At 43.2% G+C, this 25,988-nt stretch overlaps 1 protein-coding gene across 8 annotated transcripts in view; it reads left to right on the top strand.

The window, feature by feature from the left end:
* Positions 1-712: 712 nt before the first annotated feature.
* ELF2 (E74 like ETS transcription factor 2) overlaps positions 713-25,988 on the top strand; it is a 32,019-nt gene continuing 6,743 nt past the window's right edge. Inside the window, exons 1-5 of one of the 8 annotated variants that reach the window (XM_066186620.1) lie at positions 713-830; positions 6,567-6,747; positions 7,768-7,933; positions 24,517-24,630; positions 25,575-25,748. In XM_066186620.1, coding sequence (XP_066042717.1) covers positions 6,667-6,747; positions 7,768-7,933; positions 24,517-24,630; positions 25,575-25,748 — 535 coding nt within the window. In that variant the 5' untranslated portion in view covers positions 713-830; positions 6,567-6,666. Of the gene's footprint in view, positions 831-6,566; positions 6,748-7,767; positions 7,934-14,879; positions 14,924-16,662; positions 16,831-17,749; positions 17,888-24,516; positions 24,631-24,810; positions 25,039-25,574; positions 25,749-25,988 lie in introns of those variants that run through there. The other 7 variants (XM_066186621.1, XM_066186624.1, XM_066186623.1 and 4 more) reach the window with 7 other exon arrangements.

The following is a 25,988-nucleotide window of genomic DNA, read 5'->3' on the forward strand; positions in this document are numbered from 1 at the left end:
TTTATTTCTGTGAAATGCCAAGAAGGGCATAATGGTTGAAGCCCGATGTTAGTAAAGGAGAAAACCAATTCTGTCCAAAACTTCGGACCAGGCTAGATCAAGACAGTCTCGATGCATGCTTGCTTCGAGAGCAGAGTCTGACAGCGCACCTCGCACTGCCACGGAACAACAAGAACTGCTTTACGAATCTGGCTGGTTTCAAACCCATGCGCTCTGCGAGGCGGCTGCGGCGGGGTAGAGCCGGGGGCCGGCATTTCAGCACTGCCCGGAACTGGTTCTGCACGCCCGAGGCTCCGCAGCTGGCCGGACACCCGGGGCAGTCCATCCTCCTGCGCACGGCAGCAGCACCGCTGCCGGGACCGCTCCGCGCCCGCCGCACCGGAGCGACCTGTGCGCGCAGGCACCTGCTCCGATACAGCGGAGGGGCAGCGGCGCCCCGGCGCGTTCTTCCCTCCGCCTCGCTCGCTGCGTCCCGCACACGGGCTGCTCTGGGCTGGGGACCCGGCGGCCGGGAGCAGGGAAGGATGAGGGGACTCTCCTCCGCGAGCACGCTCCGCGCCCTCCCGCGCCCCGCGGAGCTCCGCGGGCCGGGCCAGCCCCGCGCAGGCGCGGAGCGGCCGCGCATGCCCGCAGCGCCCCCGCGCGCCCGGCGGCGGCGGCGGGGGTGGGCCGGGCCGGGCCGGGCAGGTCGCGCGCTGCGCCCCCGCCCCTCCCGCGCGGGGCGGCCCCGGCCCGGCCCGGCCCCGGCCCGGCTCTGCCCGGGCGGCGCCGCCGCTTCCTGCTCCCGGCCCGGGCGGGCCACGGACGCGGCCTCCCGCCGCACGGGCACGGTAAGGGCGCGGCGTCGGCTCCCGCTGCCGCCGCGGCGGACGGGCGCTGACAGGCGGCGGCCGCCCCCGCGAAGGGGCCGCGGGGCTGTCTCGGCTCGGGGGAGGCCGCCGGGGTGTGTGGGGCGGCCTCGGGGCGGCGGGGCCGGGGGTCGCTCCGGCGGCACCTCCCGCCCGCCGCCCTCCGCAGCCGCACTTTCGGTTTCGCGCGGGGCGCGGCGGAGGAGCCGGGGCCGTCCCGCTCCCCCCGGCCCCGCTCTCCGCGGGGTCGGCGGCCGGCGGAGGGGGCGGCGGGCGGCGCCCGGCGCTGTCAGGGTAAACAGCCCGAGGCAGCGCGGCCTCCCGCGCCGGGCCCGCAGCCTCCCGCGCCGGGCCGGGCTGCGCCGGGAGCGGGGCGGCGGCGGAGCGGGAGGCGGCTGGGGCAGCGCCAAGGGGCAGCGCCTTGTTTACACAGGGCGTCGGGAGAACATGGCAGCCCGGGTGTGCTGGACACTCGCTGTCATGCGTGATCGCCTCTGCCGTGCCTCGTCCCTCGGATCGCCGTGCACCCTGCGCTGCTTGCACCGCGGGTAAACAGCACGAGTCTGGCTTACTTTTCATTATGCCATGACCGTGAAACGTCGTGCTGGGTGAACCCGGTTCGTGTTTAGCTGTTACCTTTTTGGATGTGCTCCCTCTTGCCTCTGCCGACTTGAATAATTCAGTTTTTCATTCTGCCTGCTCCCTCCCTTATGGCCGGTTACTGTTACCTTTCTTGTGACTTTCCTTTAGTCATTTAACTTCTTTAGCAAAGACAGCACGACCTTACTGTATGTTTAAAAACAGGTTCTGGGTCTAGTCCTCGTTGCTTTTCCTTCTCCTTGCACTCCATCTCTTATAGTGGACAGGATTAGTTGCTTTCAGAAAGGTGCTGTAAAAAGGATGGTTCTTTTGCGTGGTACCATCAGTGACAAACTCTTCATCTCTCAGGTTTCAGCAGTGTCTGGTTCAGGAGGTGCCTAAAGTTCAGACTGTTACACACATCTTTATGTTCAATAGTCTCATAAGCAGCTCCGGGGCTTTACCTTCATAAAGCTGTCTAACTTAAATCTGACAAGTTTTTGACCTCTAGAATGTGCTGTCAGAGCTAATTATGGAATTTTTGCATGCTGCTTCTTTTTAGAATGTGTGTGTTGGGGTTTGTTTTTTAGACTTGCATCCTCACCATTTAATTCAATTGTCTCCGCTGCTTTATTATGTGAAATGATGAACAATTCCTCCCTACTCTGGCTTGTGGGGGAGTGGAAATGATTGTTAAGGACCAACAATCAATTCTCTGGAAAAGAGTGGTACGAATCAAGGGAAAGTATGCGAGACTTCTGTCAGAGGGGAGAGAAGGTTCCAGGGTATCTTTAAATAGAGAGCAGTGGGAAGAGAGCCTGCTAATAGGATGAGGTGCAGGAAGGTCCAGAAGAAGCCTGCTGAAGCCACAAAGCTTTTTGCAGAACGTTAATAGTTTCTAAGTGATTATAAGCTTACATGTTTTGGGGCTCATCAGCTTTAGCTGTTGAGGTTTCAGAGCAAACTTTGGATGTTCAGCTCGTGGAATTTTATATTTATGGAAGGACATCTTCTAGTGTTTTACTGGATTTGATGCATCATTAATTTGATTCAGCGTATTTGTTTCTGTGCATTCAACGAGAAATTTATTGCTTTTTTGTATGAAAATTTATGAAGTCTGTTGTGGCTAGGGCTACTTTGCCCATCCCTTGTTTTGATTTCTATTTTAGACATTTTAGTGCTTGGTCTAAATTGTAAGGAACTGTAAACTGCATGGATTGTAAGGTACTGCATGGATTGCATGCTCCCCTGACCTTGTGGATTCAAAGATTTACTTTGTATCCTAATTTTGATATAACCCCTGCAACAAACTTCAGCAAGGAGTTTAGGGGTTTCTTTTCCTGCTCGGACAGCTTTTTCAGTAACTAATTTTTCAGTTCTTGGACTTGTTGAGTTTCAGAAAGAGAAAGCCAATTTGCCGTTTCTTCTGCACGTGCCAGTGTGAATCAGCTATCCAGAGCTGTAAATGTCATCTGGGAAAACGTCTTTAGAAAGACTTTCCAGTCCAAATGAGATGTTTTACAGAATGCGCTATCATTTGTGTGTATCAGGGCATTTACTGCTGTATTTGAGGTTCTGCCTCTGGAAGAACACCTTAGTGCACTCAGGAAGCCTTGCTCCTGTTCATGGGATTCTGCAGTGATCTTGACCGGTGGATTTTTGCACGTGTAACTAACTTAATTTTCAAGCCAACTTCCTTAACTTTTTTTAAAAAAATTAATATTATTATTAATTAAGCCAAAAGAAGGCTGTTTTGAAAAAAAAAAAACATCCAAAACCCCAAAAAGCTGTATGTGATGCAACTGCTGGCTGGAGTCCTGCACTTGTGTTTGCCTCTATGTAGGTATCTACATAAATCTCTCCTCAGGATTTAGGATGCGACCTGAATAAAAGGGGGATGTTGTTCCAAGTACTTCTGTGGTGGTTCTGAGTGCTGGAGGAGCAGCTGCCTCTGGTCACTGCTGCCCAGACTTGTGTGTGTTTGTCTTGTTCTCGGCATCTTCTTTCAAGCATTGTGTTTTGAGGTTTTGGTGTTTGTTTTTTTTTTTTTTTTTTTTTTTTGCTAGTTTCTTTTCTAGTAAAAATGAAAGTGTGCTAAAGCTATTTGCAGAGTTATATTTAGAGTTTTGTTTTGAAATCAGTCCGAAATAACTTCACTTGTAGTCTGGCCTAGAAGAGATGACCTTCTCTACCAGCCTTTCCACAGTGTTTTTAATTATTATCTTTTACTCTGTTGAGCTGCATGTTTGCTTCCCTGTTAACTCGATATGTGGTTATGCACAAGGGAATCAACTTAAGAGACTGTTTTTGGTGGGATGTGTTCATCCCAGTTGTGATTTGAAGTGGTTTTGAGCTTTCTGCCAGAAACACACAGAGAACAGTTTGGATTTCTTGTAGACATGCACTTGGATACATAATGTAGGTCAGATAAGTGTACTATTCATTATGTGAATGAGCTGGTATTTTGCAGCCTTTTTGACAAGTGCCCTGTAGCCTCTGAAGACTTGCTCTAATTGGTTGTCTTGACCAGTGAAAGTTATAAAAAAGAATTTGAGTCTTTGTTGTGTGTTTTGTAGTTGTAAATAGAAACTTCTTGCTGGTGAGGCAAAGTATTCAAGATTAAGAATTTTTAGTTTGGTTGGGGTTTTGAGTTTTATTATTTGGTGATGGGAGCATGTAGACTTATTTTTGTTTTCCCATGAGATATGTATAAAAATAACAGCAAGGATGTTTTTGTGGTTGTAAGGGGTTTTTCCAAATGTTTCAGACTTAGTTTTTTCTCTGAATTTTCCATTACCAGGAAGAACAGGAGAGGACATCATAACTATAACAACATGATTTGGTAATTTCTTTTGGAAGGGTTAAATTTACTGATGTTTTTCTGTATTTTGCCTTATTGTAAGGATCTATCCAGAGAGGAATTAAATTTGCAGCGTGCATTTTTTGTTTTCATTTTTAATCTTTCTGCAGGTTGTTCTGTAATTCAAAACTAGTACTTTGAACCAGCTTCTGTGCTGGCTAATTGTATCACTGGGGACAGCCTGGTCTCTTACAAACCTGAATCAACTCTTACTTTAAGAGTCTGGGTCTAATTGTCTTTTGGCCTTTTTGGCTCACTTAGTCTTGGGAAATGTGAATTTCTGAGCTGATTCCTAGAAGCGACCAGGCAGCGTTTTCCTTTTACAGGAATCAAATGAGTTGAGATTTGCTAGAGAGAGGATGGGGAATAGATTCAGTGTCCTCCTGAAATTTGAGGGAGAAGCAAAAAGTCTTCCATAGAGACATACTTCTTGGGGAAAAGGGAAGAAGGGAAATGCTGGTTTATTGAGAAAGGGCTGTCTCTGTCAGAATCTCACATGCATGTAGGTGTGTGGGTGTGTTTGAGTGTCTGCTTTAACTTAGAACTTCCAAACCAGACTGAACTGTAACTCTTTTACCTTCTCGCTTGCTGAGGAGTGGGCTTGTTGTTTTCTCTACCCTGGCAGAGTTTTGAAAACATTGCTGACTGAGGGGCGGTGTGAAGTTCCAATCCTATAAAACAAAGACTTTGAGTACCTTGAAGGACTGTTCCACGTATTCAGTCTGAAGATACAATTATTTTAGTGAGTGCTGAGATTTAGCATCTCACACATTCTTCTTTGTACTTCCTTTGCCCTGTAAGGTCCTTAGGAGGATTTCTGCCCCAACTGGGAAATGAGGATTATCATTTAAGTTCCCTTATTTTGGGAATTGCCTTAACTTCATTTCTATGGCAAGTTAGTGATTCATGTAGAGATAGATCAACATAAAAGTAATCTAAACCTTTTGTAACCTGGGAGACAGAAATAACATGTTTTTGAGAGATCCTGATCTTGTAAACAGTATTGGGTGTTTTTCAATTGCTGCAGTTACTTGGCCACCTGTGTGGGATTATATAATGTAAAATATAAATACGCAGTAGATGTGGTCTAGTATATGATTGTTTATTTGCATTAATATTTATTATTAGTGTTTGCATTAATATTCTGCATGAGAATGGAATTAGCTTTGTGAGGTGCTTAAGCAGAGGTACCAAATGAAACCCTGTATGTTCGTGTGGCTACAAGTCTGACTTGCAGGGATAATGCTGATGTTTGAAGCAGCCTGGAATGTCTGTGCTTCTAAATTAAAATGCATTTTAATTTCTTTGGACTTCTATTTTGGGTTATGATTCATTGGCAATGTTTCTATTGTGTATGTAAATGAAAAACTGTAGAAGAAAAGGTTTTGCAACAAAACAGATTTTTTTTTCCTTCTGATTGATTATTTTAGTGTATTAATAAACAGTTGTTTTTCTGCTTTACATATTTTTGAATTTAAAGACTTTTGGAATAATTGATAGTTAAGGAGTAGGCTTTTTGTTCTGAAAATCTGGAGGGTGACAGGTGTGTGTTAATGCCTGTTAAAGGCTTTCCAGCCCGAGTCTTGTTTGGGGAGCAGAGGAGGTCTTAGCTTTCTTCTTCATCAAAAAGTGGTGCTAGCTTTACAAGTGAAGCAATGGAAAATAAACTGTGTGTGAGGGGGGTTGTGTTGTTGCAAATTAAATATGGTTAGGTATGAGTCGTGCTTTGTCATGTAAAGTGACTGTCTATGTGAGAAAAAAGAGCCTTTTTTCCCCCCTAAATTGTATATATTTTTTCTTTCTTTTGAAATGTATCGTGCTTATTCCTTGCTTAGTTTGCTCCTGGCTGGGGAGATCAGCATTTGTAATTGTTGTTAGTGTAACCTTGCCTGTAGGAAGCCCAGTTACTCTGCACAAATCCAAACAAGTGTTTCCCTAAATGCGCAAGATTAGTTTAGTTTAGTTTAAGCTGGCTTCCTGCTGTGGAAAAGCAGACTCATAGACTTTGCCCACTGGAGTATTGATGATAATTTTTTTCTTCAATGACTATTAGATGATCTTGTTTTCTTGGAAACCTCAGTGATTGTTGCAGCCTTCTAATGGAGGGGTATTATTAAATATGTTGGGGCAAATTCAGACTTTTTTTATAAAGCACTGATCTCAGTGTTTGCTGATGCCCTATTTTGATATAGAGATGCAGCATGCAAGAGATTTCATAAACATTGGAAGACTTTTGAGTATAAATTATGCAAATAACTTAAAATTATTTTGTGTTTCAGCAACCTCTGCCTAGCTGTTTAAGAGCAGTGGATTGTGAATTCAAGCCTTTGATATCCTGAGAGAGAGAACAGTTCTCAAAGAATCTTCGGGGGATGCACCATGACATCAGTAGTGATTGACAATGGAGGCCCTGCCCTGGAGTTTGACAGCAAGGAAATAAAAAATCAAGAGGTTAGAAAAGTAAATAGCACTTATTTACTATCAAACTTTGAAACCTTTTGTCTTAATTGGAAAGAAAATTTCACTGTAAACTTGCTGTGAAAACAAATGAAATGGATCTGAGATTGTTGTGGAAGGAGGAAGAGGGCAGCCATTTTTCAAATATCTTTTAGCAGAAGATTTTGTTATGACAGCAGTGAAAGCAGAAAGTTTTGAAGTCTGCAGTACAACTGTAGGCTGGGTTTACAAAGTTATGTTCTATGCTAAGCTTTCTTTAAAGATCTCAGATGTGTCTTGAAGTATAGAACAAGTTGAGCAGAGCAATACATGAACGCCTTTTAAGGTTAGCCAGCACAGCATATTTTACTGTGTATTGCATTCTTATCAACAAATAATAAATATATTCTGCTCTCCTGTAGCTTTTAATAAACAGATACTGGCAGGGTTCTACTTCTGCAACACTATAACTGATGATATGTGTTTTTGCAGACATTTTGATCCTTCAATAAGTAGAGATGAGCATATAGGCTTTGAAGTAGTCAGTTCTTCTGTAATAACTTATGCACTTAACCCAAAACACGTGTTCATAAGGCACAGGTCAGATGTAGGTATCTTGCAGTGCGCAGTCAAGGTCTTTGTTAGCTTTCATCAAGCAGAGGGAGGAGAAAACTTCCCACAGCTGAGTGTCTTCATTAGAAAGTGTGCTCTTTTCTAATATCTTAAAGCTGTCTTGTGCTTTAACTTTTAAGTCGTTAAACCCAGGAAAATATCTTTGAGATTTAGAATGCCCCCTCTAATAGCTGATACCTATCTTTTATTCTTTAAATCTCTTGCTTTGAAAGAAAATTTTCTTTTAAAGATATTTAAAATTATTATCATTATTCCGTAAAGAATGTAGGAACATGAGAGGAATGTACTGATGTAGAGTTCAATAGTGCAGTATTTAGAGCATTTTTTTTCTTTTATTTTCTTTCCTTTTTTTTTTTTTTTTTTTTTTTTAATTTTTTATTTTTATTTTTTTATTTTTTTTCCTTTCTGTAGGAGAATGAGCCAGTCTCTGAATTCCCAGCAGTGGTTGTGGAGCCAGTTCCTAGTGCCAGACTAGAACAGGGTTACGCTGCACAGGTCCTGGTTTATGATGATGAGACTTACCTGATGCAAGATGTAGCAGAGGAGCAAGAAATTGAGACTGAAACTATGGAAACAGGTAGACTTACTTAATTCTTTTCTTCCATGAGGTTTTTGTACTTCTAGAAATCCCCAAGTAATGTGTCTACCCATGGGATGGAGGTCTTGGCATGTGTTCACATCTCTTTTCTCTAAGCTTAGTTTTGCTTAGGCTTCATTGGTGACAGTATTACCTTGGCAGGTAAAAATGCCACTTTACATTCAGGGTGCTGCATTGTAACACTGTGTCTCCTCCCTTATGGGCAGTCAGATCACCATTTATGTCTTTGCTACATACTTACACAGGGAGTTTACTAGACAACTAAACTTGGAGTTTTTATGTATCAGCTGAGCCAGGGGGCTGGTTAGAATTCAGTTTTACACTGTGTGTGAGCCACACAACTGCAGGGTAGCTGGAAATAGAGAATGTGTGGCTCTATTTACCCCATCTTCCAACTCTTCGCCCTTCCTGTGCGTCCCTTCCCATCCTGCCTTTTTGGTGCAAGAGTTGCTGGTTTGGTTGCAGGAGTTGGGCCATCACTTTATGGGCAAAAAGCCCAATAGATTGAAATTAACACATCTATCTATAAAATAACAAGTTAGGAATGAACAAAGGAGTGGAGCTTTGCTGTGAAAGCTGAACTGTTTAGTGATAAGCACAAATCTTTCTATACACCCTCTCTCCAAAGAACAGGATCAGGAGGTTTGCATTTTCTGAGGGGCACCAAAGTCTGTTTAAAGTGTCTGCAGAAACAAAGCTGTGCTGCTATAGCAGCCTGATAACATCTGACTGTTGGGCTGTGATTCCTGCTGTCCTCTCTTGTGTTGCCTCGCATACTTCTCTGTTAATTTTACAAGAAGAAAAATAGCAAGGAGACCCTGAACTGTTCTATTTTTTTTGTTGAGTTAAATTTCTGCTGGGTTAGCAAAGTGTTGGAGCAGGGAGTTCATAGAACTGCAACCAAAGGACAGGTCCTCTTGGGCACTCCATGCTCAGCTGGTGAGACCCACTTAACATGGGCAGCATATGCTCACATCCTGGGACTGCCTAATTTAGAGCTGGAGTTTAAATTCATGATGTCAGGAAAGCAAAGCAAAGGTGAGAGACTGTCTCAGCTGCTTAACTTGGCATCCCATTAAGTCTCTATGCATTCCCATCAGATTAGGTAAGTTTCAGTGCAGATTTCTCAGTAAACAGAGGATGCAATTGCTCATACATCCTTCTCAAGTTGGATGTTACCCTGTAGCACTGCAGCAAAAATCACAGGCATCAGCTTCACAAGGTGAGGATGAACTAATGATGCAGGTTTTGGGACAACACTTAAAATTCCAGTTTACTGAAAAGTGTTTTGAAAGAAATATGCTAATTAGAAGTTGAACAAATTAATATAAAGAGAAGTTATGAAATAATGTATTTCCTAAATTTAATTTTTGACTATGGTAACAAAACTTTTAAGATTAAGGTAAGTGAGAAGTGTAGTTGTTCTTCCCAAATTGAGTTTTACAACTTAAGTTTATATTTGAAAACCTTTAAGAGCTTATACTTTGGAGGTCTTTGTATTCAGAAGTTGTTTTTTAAGCATTAAATATGCTGTTTCTTGTAAGATTTTAGTAGATTAATGGCAAGCAGAACAGTTATTTTCGGATAAAGAGCTGCTGCAAATGAACTCTTTATGTTTTTAAGCATAATTTTATGGCCATAATAAACTGGGGGAAACTGCAATTAAAAACTTGTAGCTCTTCCATAGGAATAGTTTAATGTAAGCTGCTGTTCAAAGAAAGGGATGTGGGTGCTTCCAAGCCTTGATATTTGAAAATATGGTCTTAAGATTTATAGGGCAGTTGATCTGATAATTTGATGTCTGGCTGGAGATGGTAAGAGATCTGTCTTGACTGCATGTAGTTTGTTGATGTTTTCTTTGTTGCTTTTGTCTTTCACAGTTTGACATTAATATGTTCTTAAAAATTTAATACAATAAGATGATATATTTAAATCAGTTAAATTTTTTTTTGTTTTGTTTTAATGGTTTTGATCTAAGAATTAATGGGCAGTGCAATACCAATAAACAGTGAAAGAGAAATTAAAATTAATGACGATTTTTAAAACTGAATGCACACCTATTCCTAAAGTCCATCTTCTAAGTATTATTTGTGTAGTGTATACACTTCTTAATCCAGTGTGGTTTTCATGGTGTAATTATACATGACAATGAGTAGTGGTCCTTGCACAGAGCTAATGTCAGTGTTGGTGAGAGGAGTGCTTGGTTTAGGCTGTTGTGAGAGAGGCAGTCCTGTGGGGCATGAGTTGTGACCCACATGTTTTGGCACAGACAGGAGTCTTTCGGAATTGTTTCTCATACAGAGGTAAGATGGGCAGAGAGAAAGTGTGAAAGCCCCGAGAAACATTCCCTTTGGTAATGCACCATTATTAGCAGTGAATTGCAGGACAGTGAATCTGTGTGTGCTGTTATTAAACTTTTAGTTTTGTGGTAGAGATGCTGAGCTGTGGGTAGGTAGCAATTTAATGTTGGAGGGAGGTGGAAACAGATGCCATCGTAATTGTTGATGAGAAAGCAGGCTAAGGCAGTGAACGAGGTACAATGTTTAAAGAGCATTTTAAGGTGTTAATTTTTTGAAGTACATAGCTTTATTATGCTAACGATCCCAATTTAGAGAGGTGCAACAGTTTCATTTCTGTACATCTTAGAAGAAAAATGTGTTATTGCTAAAGTAGTCTAAATAAATTCACCTTCATAAATGACAGAATTAATTGCTACAAAAATTTTCGTGTTATTTGATAAAATTATCATTGATGTACCAAGAATGAGTAGACTTAATACCTTTTGTGGTTCTAGGTTCTACAGACAGCATGGTAAATACTAAAACCCATCTTAAAGAATCCTTGGCAGTACTTGAAAAGAATCCCTTTTCACATAATACATCCCCCTTTGTCAGTATCTTTCCTGTTGGCTGTGGACCTGATGTTTTCCCTTTCTTGTGACAGTTCACTGGCAATTCCAGTGACTACTGATTTATGTGGTTTGTGGCATTGCAACACACATTCAAATAGCCTGGGGCTACTTTGCAGTTAATCTAAAGCTTCATAATTTATTAAAATGTAGCATTATTCTAGCCTCCAGATATAGGGATCAGTACCCTGTGTGGAAAATGGTGTAAGGAAGCTGCTGTGGGAGAATTTACTTAAGGCACTAAAGAGGTGATCTGTGCTATGCACTGAATGGTTCTACTTGTGGTTTGCTATTCTGTGAATGGATTTGAGCCTGTGTGGACTATAAGGACAGCCAGTGCTGAGCCAAGGGCAGAATCTGGATCTGCCATGTTCTTTTTAATTAAAAAACCTCTCACATTTATGAATGTTAAATGCTGATGGCAGTGAGGCAAAACTATTCCCCTCCTGTTGCACGTGCTATTGTGTAGTGCTTGGAGCACTTATGCCAAGGGTATATACATCTGTTTTCAGTAACATTCTTAATTCAGAAACAAAATGCAACTGCAGCTTAGATTTTATGTCATCTTTGTTGGTGTTCCTTTTTCTGAGAAATTATGGAGAAGAGCTCTACAGCTGCTCCATGGGTGATGGTATTTTAACGTAACAGTAACAAAGCTGGGTTGTGGTGTCCAGTTCTTTATAGATTTCAGGTTTCTGCCTCGCAGCATTCAGTGCTCCATTCATACTGGAAGCATGCTGCAAGACTGTTTTGTAAAAAAGCCTAATGTAACTACACATTTGAGGCATAATTTTTATTTTTTGAGGCTGATGTGAGGCTAATTCAATGGTGTGCTAGCGTGGGGCATTATGGGTTGGACTTCAGATGCGCAGATGGATTCTCCTCTAAACTCCCAACTCCAATTGCAACTGAGAGTGAGAATTTGTAGGCTGTTACTCTAAAGACTCAGCCACAGCATTTTGCTAATGGAAGCTGAAAAATTTGGGGGTTTTTACCTTAAAATTAGAATGCAATGGGGCATCCAAACCCATTGTGGTATGAGTGCACAAGAGTTAGTGGTGTTTATTGACCAAAAATAGAGTGACAAACTACTGCAAGTATTGATTTTTAAGGGTTATCTACATATTTAAAGGGAGGTTGTAATTGACAACAAAATGTAGAATGAGAATAAAGCCACATGTGTTTGAGCAGGACATTTAGTCCTAAAAAACATTCAGTGGACTTATAGGTGTTTGTTGTTATCAGAAAAGCCTTAAGGACTTCAAAATGATACATTTGGGACAGAGAAATTGCTCAAGTGTGGCTCAGTTTATATGTCAGCCTATTGCCAGTCTCAAATACTCTTAATTTTGTAAAATCATGTAGAGTGCTATGCAAATACCTGACTTACCATTGTCTAATAGACTGCCCTGGGAAGAAAGAATTTCCTTATAAAGCAGGGAAGTGTAAATATTGATTTTTTTTTTTTTTCCCAAGACAGCTGAATTTTCTTACTCTGCATGCGCAAGTAATACTGCTGGAGTGTAGACACTTGCTATTTTGGTTAACTCTTTCTCAGTTTGTCAGAGGTAGTGCCAAATCCTGGGGATACATTTGTTTTTTCTGTTTGGAATCATTAACCGCTGTATGAACAGTGGCATCAGGATCTTGAGTCCACTCAAAGGTGCAGATTGTGACACACACTTGGCTTTGGTATTGTTAGACTTCATATGGTGTTGTCAACAAAATGAGCTCGGCGTAGTCATGGACCGCTTTCTTAGTATTTTCCTGTGTCTTCCAGGGACACTTTGTGGTTATTTTGCTATTTGGGCATTTTCTACTGTTGAATCCACAGTGGATGGTATTGATTACATTGATGTGCTGATAAAACAGATGGCTGCATTTCCTTGCATGTTTTCTGGCATTTAACTGTTAAAAGTGCTTCTTTGTATTATTACCTTTGCAATGCAGTAATAGCTGTCAACAGTGCTGGCCTATTGAAGACAGCAGCTACTTCTGTAATTATTAGATGGGAATTTCTTTGCAATCCTGGGCAAAACTGACCTTTCTGTAACCTTAAAATTAGTAGATGATTTGGGCACTTGAGACAGGGCATACCTGGACTTCTGAAATTACTTGCAGCTTTTTGGAGTGATTGGCATTTCAGGATTGTTACTCTGTTATCATTTGCAATATGTGGTGTAGACTGCAAATACTGCCCTCAGACTGTGACAGGTTGATGCTGGCCGAATGCCAGGGCACCAATGAAAATAATTTATTCATTTTCCTCTGCTATAGTTAAGCAGAAGAGGGGGAAAGAAAATTCATGGGGTGAGATAAGAATTAGGAAAAAAACACTTTAAGGGCAAAACAGCCTTAAAATTTTAAGAGGTATAAAGGAAAATTTATTAACAGAATTAAAAGAGGATAATGAGAACTAAAAATAAACTGTTAGAACACTTTTCCCACGCCCCAGCCCTTCTTTCCTTCCCACTGACAGCGCAGGGAGACAAAACATGGGATTTTTAGTCAGTTTGTCACTCAGAAAAATCTTTCTTCAGTTCACTTAGGGAAAGGAATCTCTTTTGCTATGCTATGGGCCCTTTCCTATGGGAAACAGTTCTCTGTGAGCTTTTCCAATCTGGTTTTAACTTTTGTGGCTAACAGTCTGCCCAGAACCTGCTTGCAACATGAAGTTCCTTCCATGGGCAAAGTAGTCTTCCCACAACTGCTTTTTGTGGGCCATTTAGCTTATGGGGTGCACTTTTTAAGGATGAGCTGTTCTAGTATAAAAGCAAGGCTTCTCTTCCTCTATTTCTGAAAGCAAGGGTTTTCTTTCTTCAAGCCTCTCACCTGCTCACAGCTTTTCAGCACCCACATGTTCCAGCATGAGGACCTTTTTCTCATGGGCTGTGGGTGAATATTGCATCCCCCCATGCACTTCATGAATTATAGGGAAGCAGTTTGTTGTATTATAGTCCCCACCATACCTTGCAGAAGAATCTCAGCTCTGACGTCCAGAGCACCTCCTCCTCCCCCTCCCTCTTTTGCCTTTTTTATGATAATTGCCTTTTCCCAGGTTAGCTTTGTCTCACTGGAATACAACTGGAATCCTCTGTGCCTAAAAGTAATTAAATGAGCACAGTTTTTTCTTTCTGGTTAATTATTTGCTGTCAGTGGAAGGAAAAGGTGCCATTGGAAGGCTGTACTTTTAGCATTTTGAGCTACAGTGCTTGTGAAGTAGTTTTCCAAGAGAAACTGGTCTGTTACCAAAGAATGTTTTCATTGTATTTGTGAGAGCTGTAGGAAACACAGCTTTGCGTAGGAGGCTATGGGAGTGGAGAATTCCTCTATAAGCACTGAATGCTTATTAGTTTTGAGGACTTTTCAATGAGATGCTTAAGATTGTTGATGATTCTATTCCAATCTGCGAATCCCATGAAACCCACCAGTTTTTCATATTTCGAATTTACATCTGCTGTTTGGGATGCAAATAGTCACATCCAGCTGCTTTTTTTTTTTTTTTTTTTTTTTTTTTTGAGGTGTGTCTCAGTTTTTCAAAAGAATCAAAATGAGTTTTAGCTGGTGTATATTGCAGAGAAGAAGTGATACATTTCCTTTATTGTGGACAAAGTTGTCCATATCCCTTAACCAGAAAGCATGACCTGATAGATATTTTACTCTTCTGTTTATACAAGTATGAGGATACAATTCACTTGTCTTGAAGTTACTTAAAACTTATATCAAACAGGAATGTAGTAACTAGAACCGTAATTTTGAATGTGAACTTTCCAGCTTATTACACATTTTGCCTGGCTTTTTTTCCTGGCAGTTGGTAAATGTGGCATGTAGGTCTACCTGGCTATCTTGACAGTTGAACTTGTGCATTAAAAAATGACAAGTTTAATCTCTGGATACTAAAACGTAAAAACAAAAAAACCCCCTCAACAATAAAGTAAGCATGTTTCTGTCTGACAAAGACTGATGCTGGTCATGAGTCTGTTCCACTACATTTTATTTTTATTTTTTTCATGCCAGAGAAATAAAATTTCTGCAATTTCCTGTGATCCTGTTCCATTACAGTAAGTATTTTTTTCTTCATTGGGCCACCCACTGAGTAGATTTTGTATCCCTCTTTGTTAGCCTAAAAAGGAGGCTTTAAAAGAGATTAAAAAGTTAAATGCACGTTTACATTTTTCCTATTGACTTTTTTTCCCCTGAAATAATAAGATTTTATTAGCATGACAAATCAATCAGCATTCATAAAATACTAGAAATCATATAATTTAAACAGATGAAACTGCAGGACTTTTGGAGAAAGCTGCATTCCTCCTTAAAGATAATGTCATGATTTAATATAGATAAGGTGTGCACAGGTCACTTCATAATTTGTTGGCTTTTTGCATATTAATCTTAAAAGTGCAGAGGCTCAAATTCTTTTCAGTTTCCACTGATTGGAATCCCTTGGGCATCCAGTGATGTTCTCTGTCTGTGTGTGCTCAGAGAGAGGGAAGAATCAGAACACTTGTGTGCAGCTGTTCAAGTCCATTTCGTGGGCACTGGCAAAAATTGTGCTAAGCCTGTGCTTGCAGTAGGAAATAAATCCTACTTGGACAGTGGTATTAAACTAAGAACTTCATGTTTGGGGTGGTGGTTTTTTTTTTTTTTTTTTTTTCATTTTGGACCTATGGGGTTTGTCAAAAGTTACACAGTGCCAATTACTTGCATGCCCTTATTCAAGGAGTCCACGGATCTCAGGCAAAACTTTATTGGGTATGAATCAAACACTTCAGTTTGTGACTGAAAGCTGCAGTCAGTAAACAATCCTCACTGAATTATACAGCAATCAAAAAAGGAAAATACTATGAGTGCACCTTTCCCAAAGTATGGTACTGTGAACTCCTGTTGACATGGGTGTGGATCTTCAAAGGCATTTAGCATCTCAGTACAACTTTTGTTCTGGATCTAAACAGACAAGCTTTTAAACTGTATTTTACTGCTTGAAGTGTGGGTAAATTATAATTTTTAACAACAGGAGGTACACAGGACAAAGTGACAGGACTACATGGTTATTGCAGTACTCTGTACATAAGCTGAAGCCAGGGTGTTGCTAAACTACACCATGTAAGGCTTCCAGTTCAATCTGAGGATGTTGTAATGAAGGACTATTAAATTTTATTGCATATTTAAGCGTGTGCCTACCTAAAATGCCTTTTCTTGTCCTTGGGCTTGTCTTCACTAAGGAAATTTCGGCTGGAGAATACAGCAGAGTCCCCTAGTGGAAATACGCTGATGGAAGGGATTCTTGTTAGTTCTGCAGTTCCACCTCTCTGAATAACAAAAGCTGACAGGAGCACTCTGCTGTTGGCAAAGCTGGATCTCCATGAGAGCTTTTTACCCTCACAGCTGGCTAGTTGCCTTTTTTGTCCATGCTTTTGGCTGCTGAAGGGTCTTGACTGGCAAAATTCTAGCACAGACTTACCCTTTGATATTGTGGTCTGAATGTGAGAATGAATGATGCTGCTTGCAGGTCTTGCTCTTTATCTGATGAGGCACTGAACAAATTTAATTCCTTACACCCAGGAATAGATGACTGCTGTCTACAAAATGCCTGATTTTTTATTAGTGTATTATAAATATTATGTATAAATACAGTCATGAAAATGTGTTCCTGTAATGTTTTGAGAGTTGTAGTGGAGGAGTAGGAGTTAGCAAGAGTTTGAAGCACTGAATTTACCAGCTGGAGTTGATTTTTGCTGGATACTATTTTGTGATTTTGGCCCTGGGGAAAATTGCTTCTAAATTGTTCCTTCTGATCTAGGTCCTAGGACTACTGAAACTTGAGAGGGGAAGAGGTTGTGTACTGTAAGATTGCAGCTGGACTCCTTCACCTTCTTTTAATGGAGCTGTGAAGATGTGTGTTCAAGGAAGGCACCGTCGGCAGCAGGTGTTTGTTAGATCCTTGGCTTAACAATGCAGCCCAACTCAGGTGTGTGTGGTGTTAATGAAGGAATTCCTGTGTGTCATTTCCGTGCATAGCTCTGTGTAAGACACACTTGGCTTTTCTTGATGCAGCTGCTCTTTGCATGAAGCTCTGAAGTTTTACCCTGGCAGTAATCAGCACACGGACTGGGTGGGAAGTGTGGAGAGTGTGTTCTCCTGACTGGTGCCTCTGTCCAGGGCAGGTAATGCTGTGGCGTTACTGACACAGGTGTGATTCAGGGGTGAAGATGCAACCCTAAAATGTGGTAATAGTGGTTCGGGTTGGTGGTTTTTGGTGTGGTGTGGGTTTTTTTTTTTTTTTTTTTTTTTTTTTTTTTTGTTTTTTTGTTTTTTTGTTTTGTTTTGTTCCTTTTCTCCATTAAGAGAGCGATGAAACTTTTTTTCACCCCCCAAGTCTTTTCAGAGGGGAAGGATGGATGGGGCCTCCGGCTAACTTGAATAAGCCCTGTTACTCTAATGGAGATAAGGTGGATTCCAGGCACGGAGGACCGAGCTTTTCTGGCAAGTTGTTACTAACATAGGGGCCCCAGGGACTTGTCAAGGAGAAATCTTGTTAATGCGTCAGTGGTTGCCTCGGTGAGGACCGTCCGGCTTATCCCGGCTACGCGGTCTGCCCCGGTCAGCAAGTGTCACCGGGGGGCGGAGGCGCGGATGGCCGAGGGCTGCGGCGAGATGGCGCGGAAGGCGCTCGGTGCAGGTCGTTGCCCTGGGGCGGCTGCGGAGCCGTGCGGGAGGCGGCTCTCCCCGCCCGGGGGCGGCCGGCGGCTGTTCCCTCCCGCGGGCGGCGGGCGCTGCGGCGGGAGCCGGCGCGGCACTTCCTGTCTGGGGCGGGCAGCGGAAGGGCCGCGCGCGCCGCCCCGCAGGAAGCGCTCCCGCCGCCGCGCGCCGTGGCGGTGAGCGCTCCGCCCGCCCGCGGGAGCGCGCCTCGCCGCCGGCCCCTGCGCGCGCCCGCCCGTCAATGTGAAGCCGCTCCGGCAGCGTAAACATGGCGGCGTCCGTGCATGAGGGGCGCAGGAACCAGCTCGACCTCCTCATTCGGGCCGGTGAGCCGCGCCGGGCCGACGCGGGGCGGGAGCGGGGACGGGCCGGGGCGGGGGGGGGAGAAGACGCGGCGCGCGGCGCGCTCCGGCGGCGGGCGGGAGGCAATGGAGGGCAATCAGGAAGTGATCACCTTGGTAGCGGCCGGCCCGGCGAGCGGCCGGCCCGCGGCGCTTGCCTCCAGGCGCGGGCGGCCGCGGCGGTGCCGCCCGCGCCGGGAGTCGCGGCGGGGCGCGCGGAGGAGTTTAGCGGGCTTTTGGAGGCTGGGGCGAGAACCAGGAAGTGCGCGAGGCTGTTGTCCTCCCGCCTTTCCCGGCCCTTTCCTCGCTCCGAGCGCCGCCGCCACGCCGTCCGAGCGGGCGGGCCGAGCGCCGCCGCGCACCGCGCGCAGGGCCGCGGCCCGGCCTCCCCGGGCACCGCACCTCCGCGCGCGTCCCCCGCCGCCCGCCCCCCGTGCCCTTTTAAACTCGGCTCCGGCGGCGGGGCGGGAGGAGGCGCCGCCGGCAGGGCCGCGGCCCCACGTGTGCGAGGCGGGGGGGCGGCGGCGCCCCCTCCCCCACGCGCGGCGCGTAGCGGAAGCGGCGCGTTCCCGGGGCCCCGCGGGGGAGGGGCGCCGGCCGCCAATGGGCGCGCGGCGGGCCCGGGAGTGGCGGCGGCGCCGGAGGCGCGCGCGGCACCGGAGGGAAGGCGACTGTAAACACGGAAGTGGCCGCTCCGCCGCCGCACGTGGCCGCACCTGCCTGCGGGCGCCCCCGACGGGCCGGGCCCGGCCTCCGGGCGACTCCGCGGCCGCGGCGGGGCCAGGAGGAGCGAGGCGTAGGGAATTCCGTTCCTTGCCGCCGGCCCGGGCAGGTGCCGCGCTTTCTCTGGCCGCTCCTCCGCACTGTCAGACCTTGCAGCCTCCGGGCCCGGCCGCTGCCGGGACGTGGGCCGTGTACCCGAGCCGTAGCGCTTCTTCGGCGTTGCGTTCAGAGTCCTGCATGCTTTGGCCTCTGCGTTTTGTTAAATCTGTCAACACGATACTCCGGTGATCCTAGGACTTGTCTTAAAGTGCGGTAAAGCCCTTGGAGAACGAGCAAGGTTACAACTGACCGAAGCCTCAAATGCAGTGTCAAGCACTCAGTTCTCCACCGAAGTTGTACCAGATCCGATTCTATTTTTGCCTTTACGACGTAGAGTTCAACTTCTAAAAGTAGTCATTGGAACCATAAACAGTACAGTGTAGGGCATTAATAGGTAATGAATTGTGCAGTAGCTGCACATGAATTTTCAGAGAGAGAGTCAAGCTCAATACTGGCTTTGCATTGCCATGGCAGTGGGTTTTTACAGGCCTAAAAGGTAAATGCTCTGTCGTTTACCAGCTTTCAGAAAGGGCCAAGTCACGTAATCATCATGCTTTTTTTAATTTAATGTCGAAAAATACCCAGGGTTTTTTGGAGGGGGGTGACCCACACCCCAGACATGCAAAAATAGCCCACTACAAAACAGTGAAGATCTGTTGGGCTGCATAACAGAAGGGGAGTAGGTCCTAAGCGTTCTCACACTTGGGTCTACGATGGAGCTTCACTTTGCCAGTAGAACAACTCTCGTTTCTGCGGGTCTCACTGCTGCAGACTTGGAGAGTTGTTTATTGCTTTTGATTGTCTGTGAATAGAGAACGTTTAAGTAGTTGAGCACTGTGTCAACACCTTCTTAAGTCACTGTAACTAAATTGCTTGAGAGCAAGCCCTTGGATAAATAATGAATTACCTTTGCATTGCTCTCTCTGATGTACTTTGTCATACGGATCTCATTAGCCCAACCAATTTCATTCCTTTTTTTTCCCCATATTTGCATCGCAGTGAGTGATACCTAGGCATGTCTAGTATTCCTATCATCATGCTATCAAGATACCATATCTGTTTACTCAGTTTTATATGTAGATGATATCACGTGGATTTAAGTGAGGAATTCTTTATCCTGAGGGATTATAATAATTATATGTTGCCTTTTCCCACAGCCACTGGTTTCAGTGTTGACAAGATTTCAGTGTTTAGTAACTGTGGGAAGATGGACCGGAATTGTTACTTCTTAGTGTTATTTTAATTGCCAGTTGGAGAAGCAGCTCCTAAAAGACTTGACAAAAATAAGTTTTGGCTTTGTAGTTAATATTTCTGTCAATATTGGGCTGATAACATGTCCCTCACAGTGAAACAAGTGTTTTGAGATGGTTGCCCTCATTTTTGTTATTGATTTGTCTTTATGCAGTGGGTTAGGCATCATCCTTAAATTGTGTGCAGCTGAGATTCTTGAACAGAGGCAGGTTTAGGGAAATACTGAAAAACCCAAGGAATTGTTTTTTGGTTTCTGCATAAATGTCTACCACAAAACAAGCAGTGAACTGAAGAATGCTTTTTTTTCCAGTCAAGTTTTGCATACAGAAAGATTTCTGGGTATTACCTCTGGAGGCAGTTCAACTGCTTTTAATTAAGATGTCATTTCAGCCCTGTTCCTAACTTCCACTGCTGTTTTTAAATGCTAAAATGAAACAAGCATGTGAAGGCCAGTAAACTTTAATGAGGTTTATTAGTGTATGTGTAGTCACTCTTTACTGAATTCCATGCTTGGAATTGTGAATTCTTCATTAAAATGTTGGTTTGGTTCCCTGATAGTATTAAAGGGTAAGCTATTGCAGGTGCTGCAGTTAAGTCTTGGCCTTGTAAATGCAGACCTTGATAGCACTTCAGGTTAAAGGTGGGGAAGGGAGGGCTGTAGTGCAGTGCAGAAGGGTTCCATTTTGAAAATTTCAGTCCTTTTCTTCAGTCTCATAAATTGCTTTAATTAATTGTGTTAGTTTTATGTTAAAAGGGGGGTAACCTTACATTGTAACAAAATAGATGTGTTGCCACTGTTTTTTTTTTCTGTAAAGCTGAAGTACAACCCTCTCAGACTTAATTACCAAGGTTGGTGTTTTGTAACAGGTCTTGAGAACCTTGAAAAATCTACTGTGCACACTATTTGGGTAGAAAGTGGAGCTAGAAGACATCAGGCCAACAGTGAGGATAGACATCAACTAGCCTAGTTTTCTGTTTACACTTTAGATTTGAATTTGTTTTCTGAGTTTGGTTTTTATTCTGTAAATAGATAATTTTTTAAAATAACATATTTTAAAATAAAGTGCCAAGGACTCAGATTCTTTCATAAAAGCAGTAAGATGAGATTTGATTTAAAAGAATGGAAGACATGTGCTGGTGTTAGCTCTGATGTGTTCTGGATCAGTAAAGGGCACTTCTCAGGTTACTCAGTTACCAAAGTGTGGAAGATTTACTTCCAGCCACATAAACTACGTTGCTTCATTTGGGCCAGTGACAGTTCTTTCTGAAATGATTGTATTATGTAACAGACCTACACCTTGTACTCTTCACTGGAACAGTGCAGTCTCTTTTAGCTTTGGGGTCTTGCATATAGTTGATAGCATAAATATAATAGAAATAGAATTGGGCATTTTTGGAGGAACTGGTTATGCACTTCAGTCTTGGATTAGAAATGTTTCTGCCCATTGTGATACTCGTGTGTCAAAGTTTTGGGAAGTTGTCTTTTTTAAATTGTGGAATCCTACTCCTTTGTGTTGCTTCCCCCCCCCCCCCTTTTTTTTTTGTGAGAAGTGTTGGGATACAAGTGTAATTTAGTTGATGACACTTAATCTAGTCATCTGCAAGAAGAGCTGCCTGTTCTTTTCTTGTCCCATCCCCTCTCTGAGAGAGCCTGTTCCCCCACTTCATCTTTTATGATTTCTTTTTTAGCTGTTTTTCAGTGTCATGTCTTCTCTCTGAGCACTCTGACATGCTGTCTTCTATTAGACATTTTCTAGCATGTCAGAAAGATATTTTACATAAATTTGTGTTAAGACACAAAATTCTCCTTTTTTCTTCCCACTGTGTTGGTGCAGTAAACATTGCCTGTGAGCAGTTGAAAACTCCTGATGTTCACTGGGTAGGGGAAAACCATGTACTGGGTAAAAGAGAATTAGTTGGGAAGACTTGAAACTTGGTAGTAGAACTGAATTTAGTGTGTGTTTTAAGAGCTGTCCTTTTGGCAATGTTAGGTTAGTTTGTTAGCTGTCATGATAGACAGACAGCATGTGTTGTTCCAGCCAAAGCCAGAAGTGTTACTATTTTTTGCTTGATATTTTTTAGGTGACAGTTTTAGTGGAGTCCCAAGTAGCTCCCATTGGAAATGTATTTGTGAAGTGTGTATTTGCAAACATCAGAGGCTTTTGTGGAGTAGATAGTGCTGTTTTTATTGGAAATAGAAGGGTTGCTTAGGGGAGAAGTCGAGTGGCTCCTTTGCTCTGCTGTTATGGTTTTGGAGTCTCCGCTCCTAATGCTGGTTGTATTTCCCTCCATTCTGGTCCTTCAGCACAATATCCTAGTACTGGAAAGTACCTAGATGGCTTTCTGCTATCTTTCTTACCTTGTTCCTGCCCTCTGCTAAGTACCTCTTAGTTGTGGTGCAGCATCTAAACTCCTCTCTGTAGGAAAATTTTGTATACTTTCAAGCATTTAGGAAGTAGTGGATTCAGTACCCTCTTAAAATTGAAATTTGTCTACTAAGTTTGAATTTCTTTACAAAAAGTCCTTTATATACTGAACCTAAGGGCACAGAAGCAGCTGTCTGGTTGGAGAAGCTTTGCTGACATGCCTTGAATCTTACTGCATGCATTAAAATAATAACATATTAAATACTGATTTGGACTTTCTAATTTCACTAGCGTTGTAGAATTTATACATTTTTAGCTACTGTCTGAATATTGTTCCTGTATTCTGATAATCAGTGAAAATTTTTATCAGATAGGTGAGGGAAACTTAGTCATCAAATTCTGTGCAACTGAAACTTTTATTTATAAAGAGAAATGTTTAGGCAGAGGGTTTCCTGCAGGGCTGCCCTGTTACAGTGCAGGTGGTCAGCCTCTGACTTTGGATATGCCCAAACAGCTGCTTGGGAAGGAAACACTTGGTCAAGCATGGGGAGCATCCAGGGTCTGAAGCTGGGGAAAAGGCTCATGGTGCAAAATTCATGCTGGTTGCCACTGATTATCCAAGGAACGGAGCGAACAGTAAAGAGCCTTTCCTGATTTTCCCGTGCTCTTAGGTAGGCTTTCATTGTTTGCAGCCTGGGGTGAAGCAGTGTTGGAATGTCAGCTTTATCAGGCATCTACTGTTCCAAGAGATAAAGCCCTCGAAATAGCGCCCCGGGCCACAGCTGACAGGCTGTGGTGGGAATCCCAGCAGCCAGCCAGCAGGCTGCTTCAGCAACAACTTTCAGTCACCTGTAATTTTGAATTTGTACATCTTCCACATTTCATCCACTTTCAGCTTCTGGTTGGTCTGTTTATTCTGCTGGCTGGTAGGTTTTTCCAAGTTTTTAAGTCCTGCATTTGAACAAACTGCAGTATGCAGGAAGGCTTTTACCCCCACGTGAGCCTGCAGGGAATCTGTGTGTATTCTGTGTTTCCTTAACTGGTGTTTTGTTTCTCTGCTTTTCACTAAACAAACCTCGAGTTATTTCTTAGACATTTTCAGTTACAGCATAGGTGCCTTGAAGTTTTTTTAGCGAATTATTCCCCAATCCTCTTCAGTTCTGTGATACTAGAGATAGGTGACTCTGCTTAGGCTAAAGATAGATCTCCTGGTTGCTGGCTGCCTTGCTGGAGTGCTTCAGCTTAGAGCAGATGGCCATAAATGGAAAGAGCAAGTGAAGAGACACAGCTACCTTGGCCAGAGTGTGGAGAATGGGCAGCAGGTGTTCCTGCAGTCACCTCTGTTCAAAACCTCGTCAAGGGTGAGAATATGGGGTTAGCTGTGAACAGAATTTAGTGTTACATGGTGCCTTGGGGTGTTTTTAGTGTTGCTGCTCTGTTCAAGGTGCTGTGATCTGCAGTGTGTCAAAACAGTACTCTCTTGAAGTTGTATTATTTCTGATTAATTCGTTTTCCTAAGCTTTCAGAACTTGAAAAAAGAACTGTTTTTACCTTCTTCCCTTAGTTTTTGCATAAAACACACCCTTTATACTGTTTGTTGTGCTTTGTGGTTTTTTTAACAACCAAGCTGCTAAAATGAATTCACAATTACTTTTAATGTCAGAAATCAAAGCAGGATCTATGTTTTGGAAACTAGTCTTGTATTTACATATATATATGTATATACATAGACATATATATGTATGTATTTATCCAATAGACTGAAAATTTGAAGAGAGGTGACCTTTAGGTTTTAATGGGGTAATAGTTGGAGATGATATAACTTCTCTGTTCTGCTGCATTAATTTGTTTCATCCTCATCACAATCTGTTTTTTTCTGGTGAGTTTGAAAGCAGAAGACAAATCTCAGTTTCTTTCTGTAAACTCTTGAACTCTTCATGGAAATGAGGAGCTTGCTTGTGAACCAGAAATCTAATCTAGGAAGTGACAGTGTCAGTTCTGCTCGTCTTATGTCTTCCCTAAATATTTCTGTCGACAGGGAGGTATAAAAGGTGTGAAGACCTCTGATATCTTGTGTTTTTTCATGTTAAAGATTTAGAAGTACAGTTGTACAAGGATACATGTGGACTTCTATAAGTAACCTGTTATCATAATTTTTTTTGTATCCTCCTGCAGTAGAAGCATCAGTTCATGGCAGTAATGTGCACTGCACAGATAAGACAATTGAAGCTGCAGAGGCCTTGCTTCATATGGAGTCTCCTACCTGCCTGAGAGATGCCAGGAGTCCTGGTATGTCAGCTGCAGTCTCTGCTCTGGGAGCCACTTCTCCTTCTACTAATCAGTAAAACAAGCAAAGTGGGAAACCTGTTTCTGTGGAGAGCTGTATGCTGTTTAAAACACTTGCCTGCATATTTAAAAACTACTGGTTTGTTTGAGTTTTACATGATTTCTCCACCCTGCAGTAAGTACACTTACAGATTGAGTCATTCATCTGAGACGGGTTGTTGAATAATGACATATTTAAAATTAAGTTTTCCCCCTAAACATCGTGCAATACTTTTTCACTATGCAGGTGACAGAATCTGGCACAGATTGACCAGAGAGGCCATGGAGACTCAATCCTTGGAGATATCGAAAAATGCAGGATCCTGGGCAGCCAGTTGTAGGTGGCCCAGCCTGAGCAAGGAGTTGGACCAGGTCCTCTTCTATCACCAGCCATTCTGGGTTCTGTGCACCTGACATTTTAAGCTGCTAAAATAAAGAGTTATTTTAAGGAAAAAGTATTTCTATTCATCTTTCTATTTTAGAAAGAATACCCAAAACCAATGTGTTGCAAAGTGTTACCAGTCTAAAAAACCAAACCTTAACGTTGATGGTTACTTTAACTGATGTCCCTTCTGAAGTTTCTTAATATATGTTGGCTGAAATAATGGTCAAACTGAAATGCAGAAGCTACAAAATAGGAGATGGAGATCAGAGTAATGATCAAAGATGAAGCTCTAATTTGTTTAAATTAAAGTTGAGTTTAGTTCTGAAGAATATTGGTGAGGTACTTGTTTTTGCCTAAAACTACTGACAGGTGTGCTTGTTTTGGGGAGTTGGATTGATTTTAAAGGTGACAGGATTTTGGAGCAGGAATTTGCTACACCATTGTATATGTTTTGTTTAAAATAATTTTATGTAAGACACCAGGTAGAGACCTCATCATATATTCTTTTTTTCTTCTCTTGTAGTGGAAGTTTTTGTCCCTCCTTGTGTGTCCACCCCAGAATTTATCCATGCAGCCATGAGACCTGATGTGATCACAGAAACCGTGGTGGAAGTGTCAACAGAGGAATCTGAACAAATGGATGTATCTCCTGTTCCAACTTCCCCTGATATCCATGAACCGATGAAAAAGAAAAAGGGTACGTATGGCTTTTCATAGGAGCAATCTCCAAATTTTGTTTCTGTTGTCCACTGCTGTGGATGGGGCAGTTGGTACGGGGAGGATGGGTTGGGTGATCTGATCTCTTTGCTCATACAAACAGATTGATGGGAGTCTGGAATGTGAGTTCTTAGAAAAATGGTTCTGCACCAAGGAAAAAGAGAGGGAGCAAGAGGGCTTTGACAAGTCATGAAGGAAGATGGTTTATGTGTTGTGTATT

This window comes from Chamaea fasciata, unplaced genomic scaffold, assembly GCF_029207755.1.
Source record: "Chamaea fasciata isolate MVZ Bird 193981 ecotype frontalis unplaced genomic scaffold, bChaFas1.0.hap1 SCAF_6, whole genome shotgun sequence".
Classification (NCBI taxonomy): Eukaryota; Metazoa; Chordata; class Aves; order Passeriformes; family Sylviidae; genus Chamaea; species Chamaea fasciata.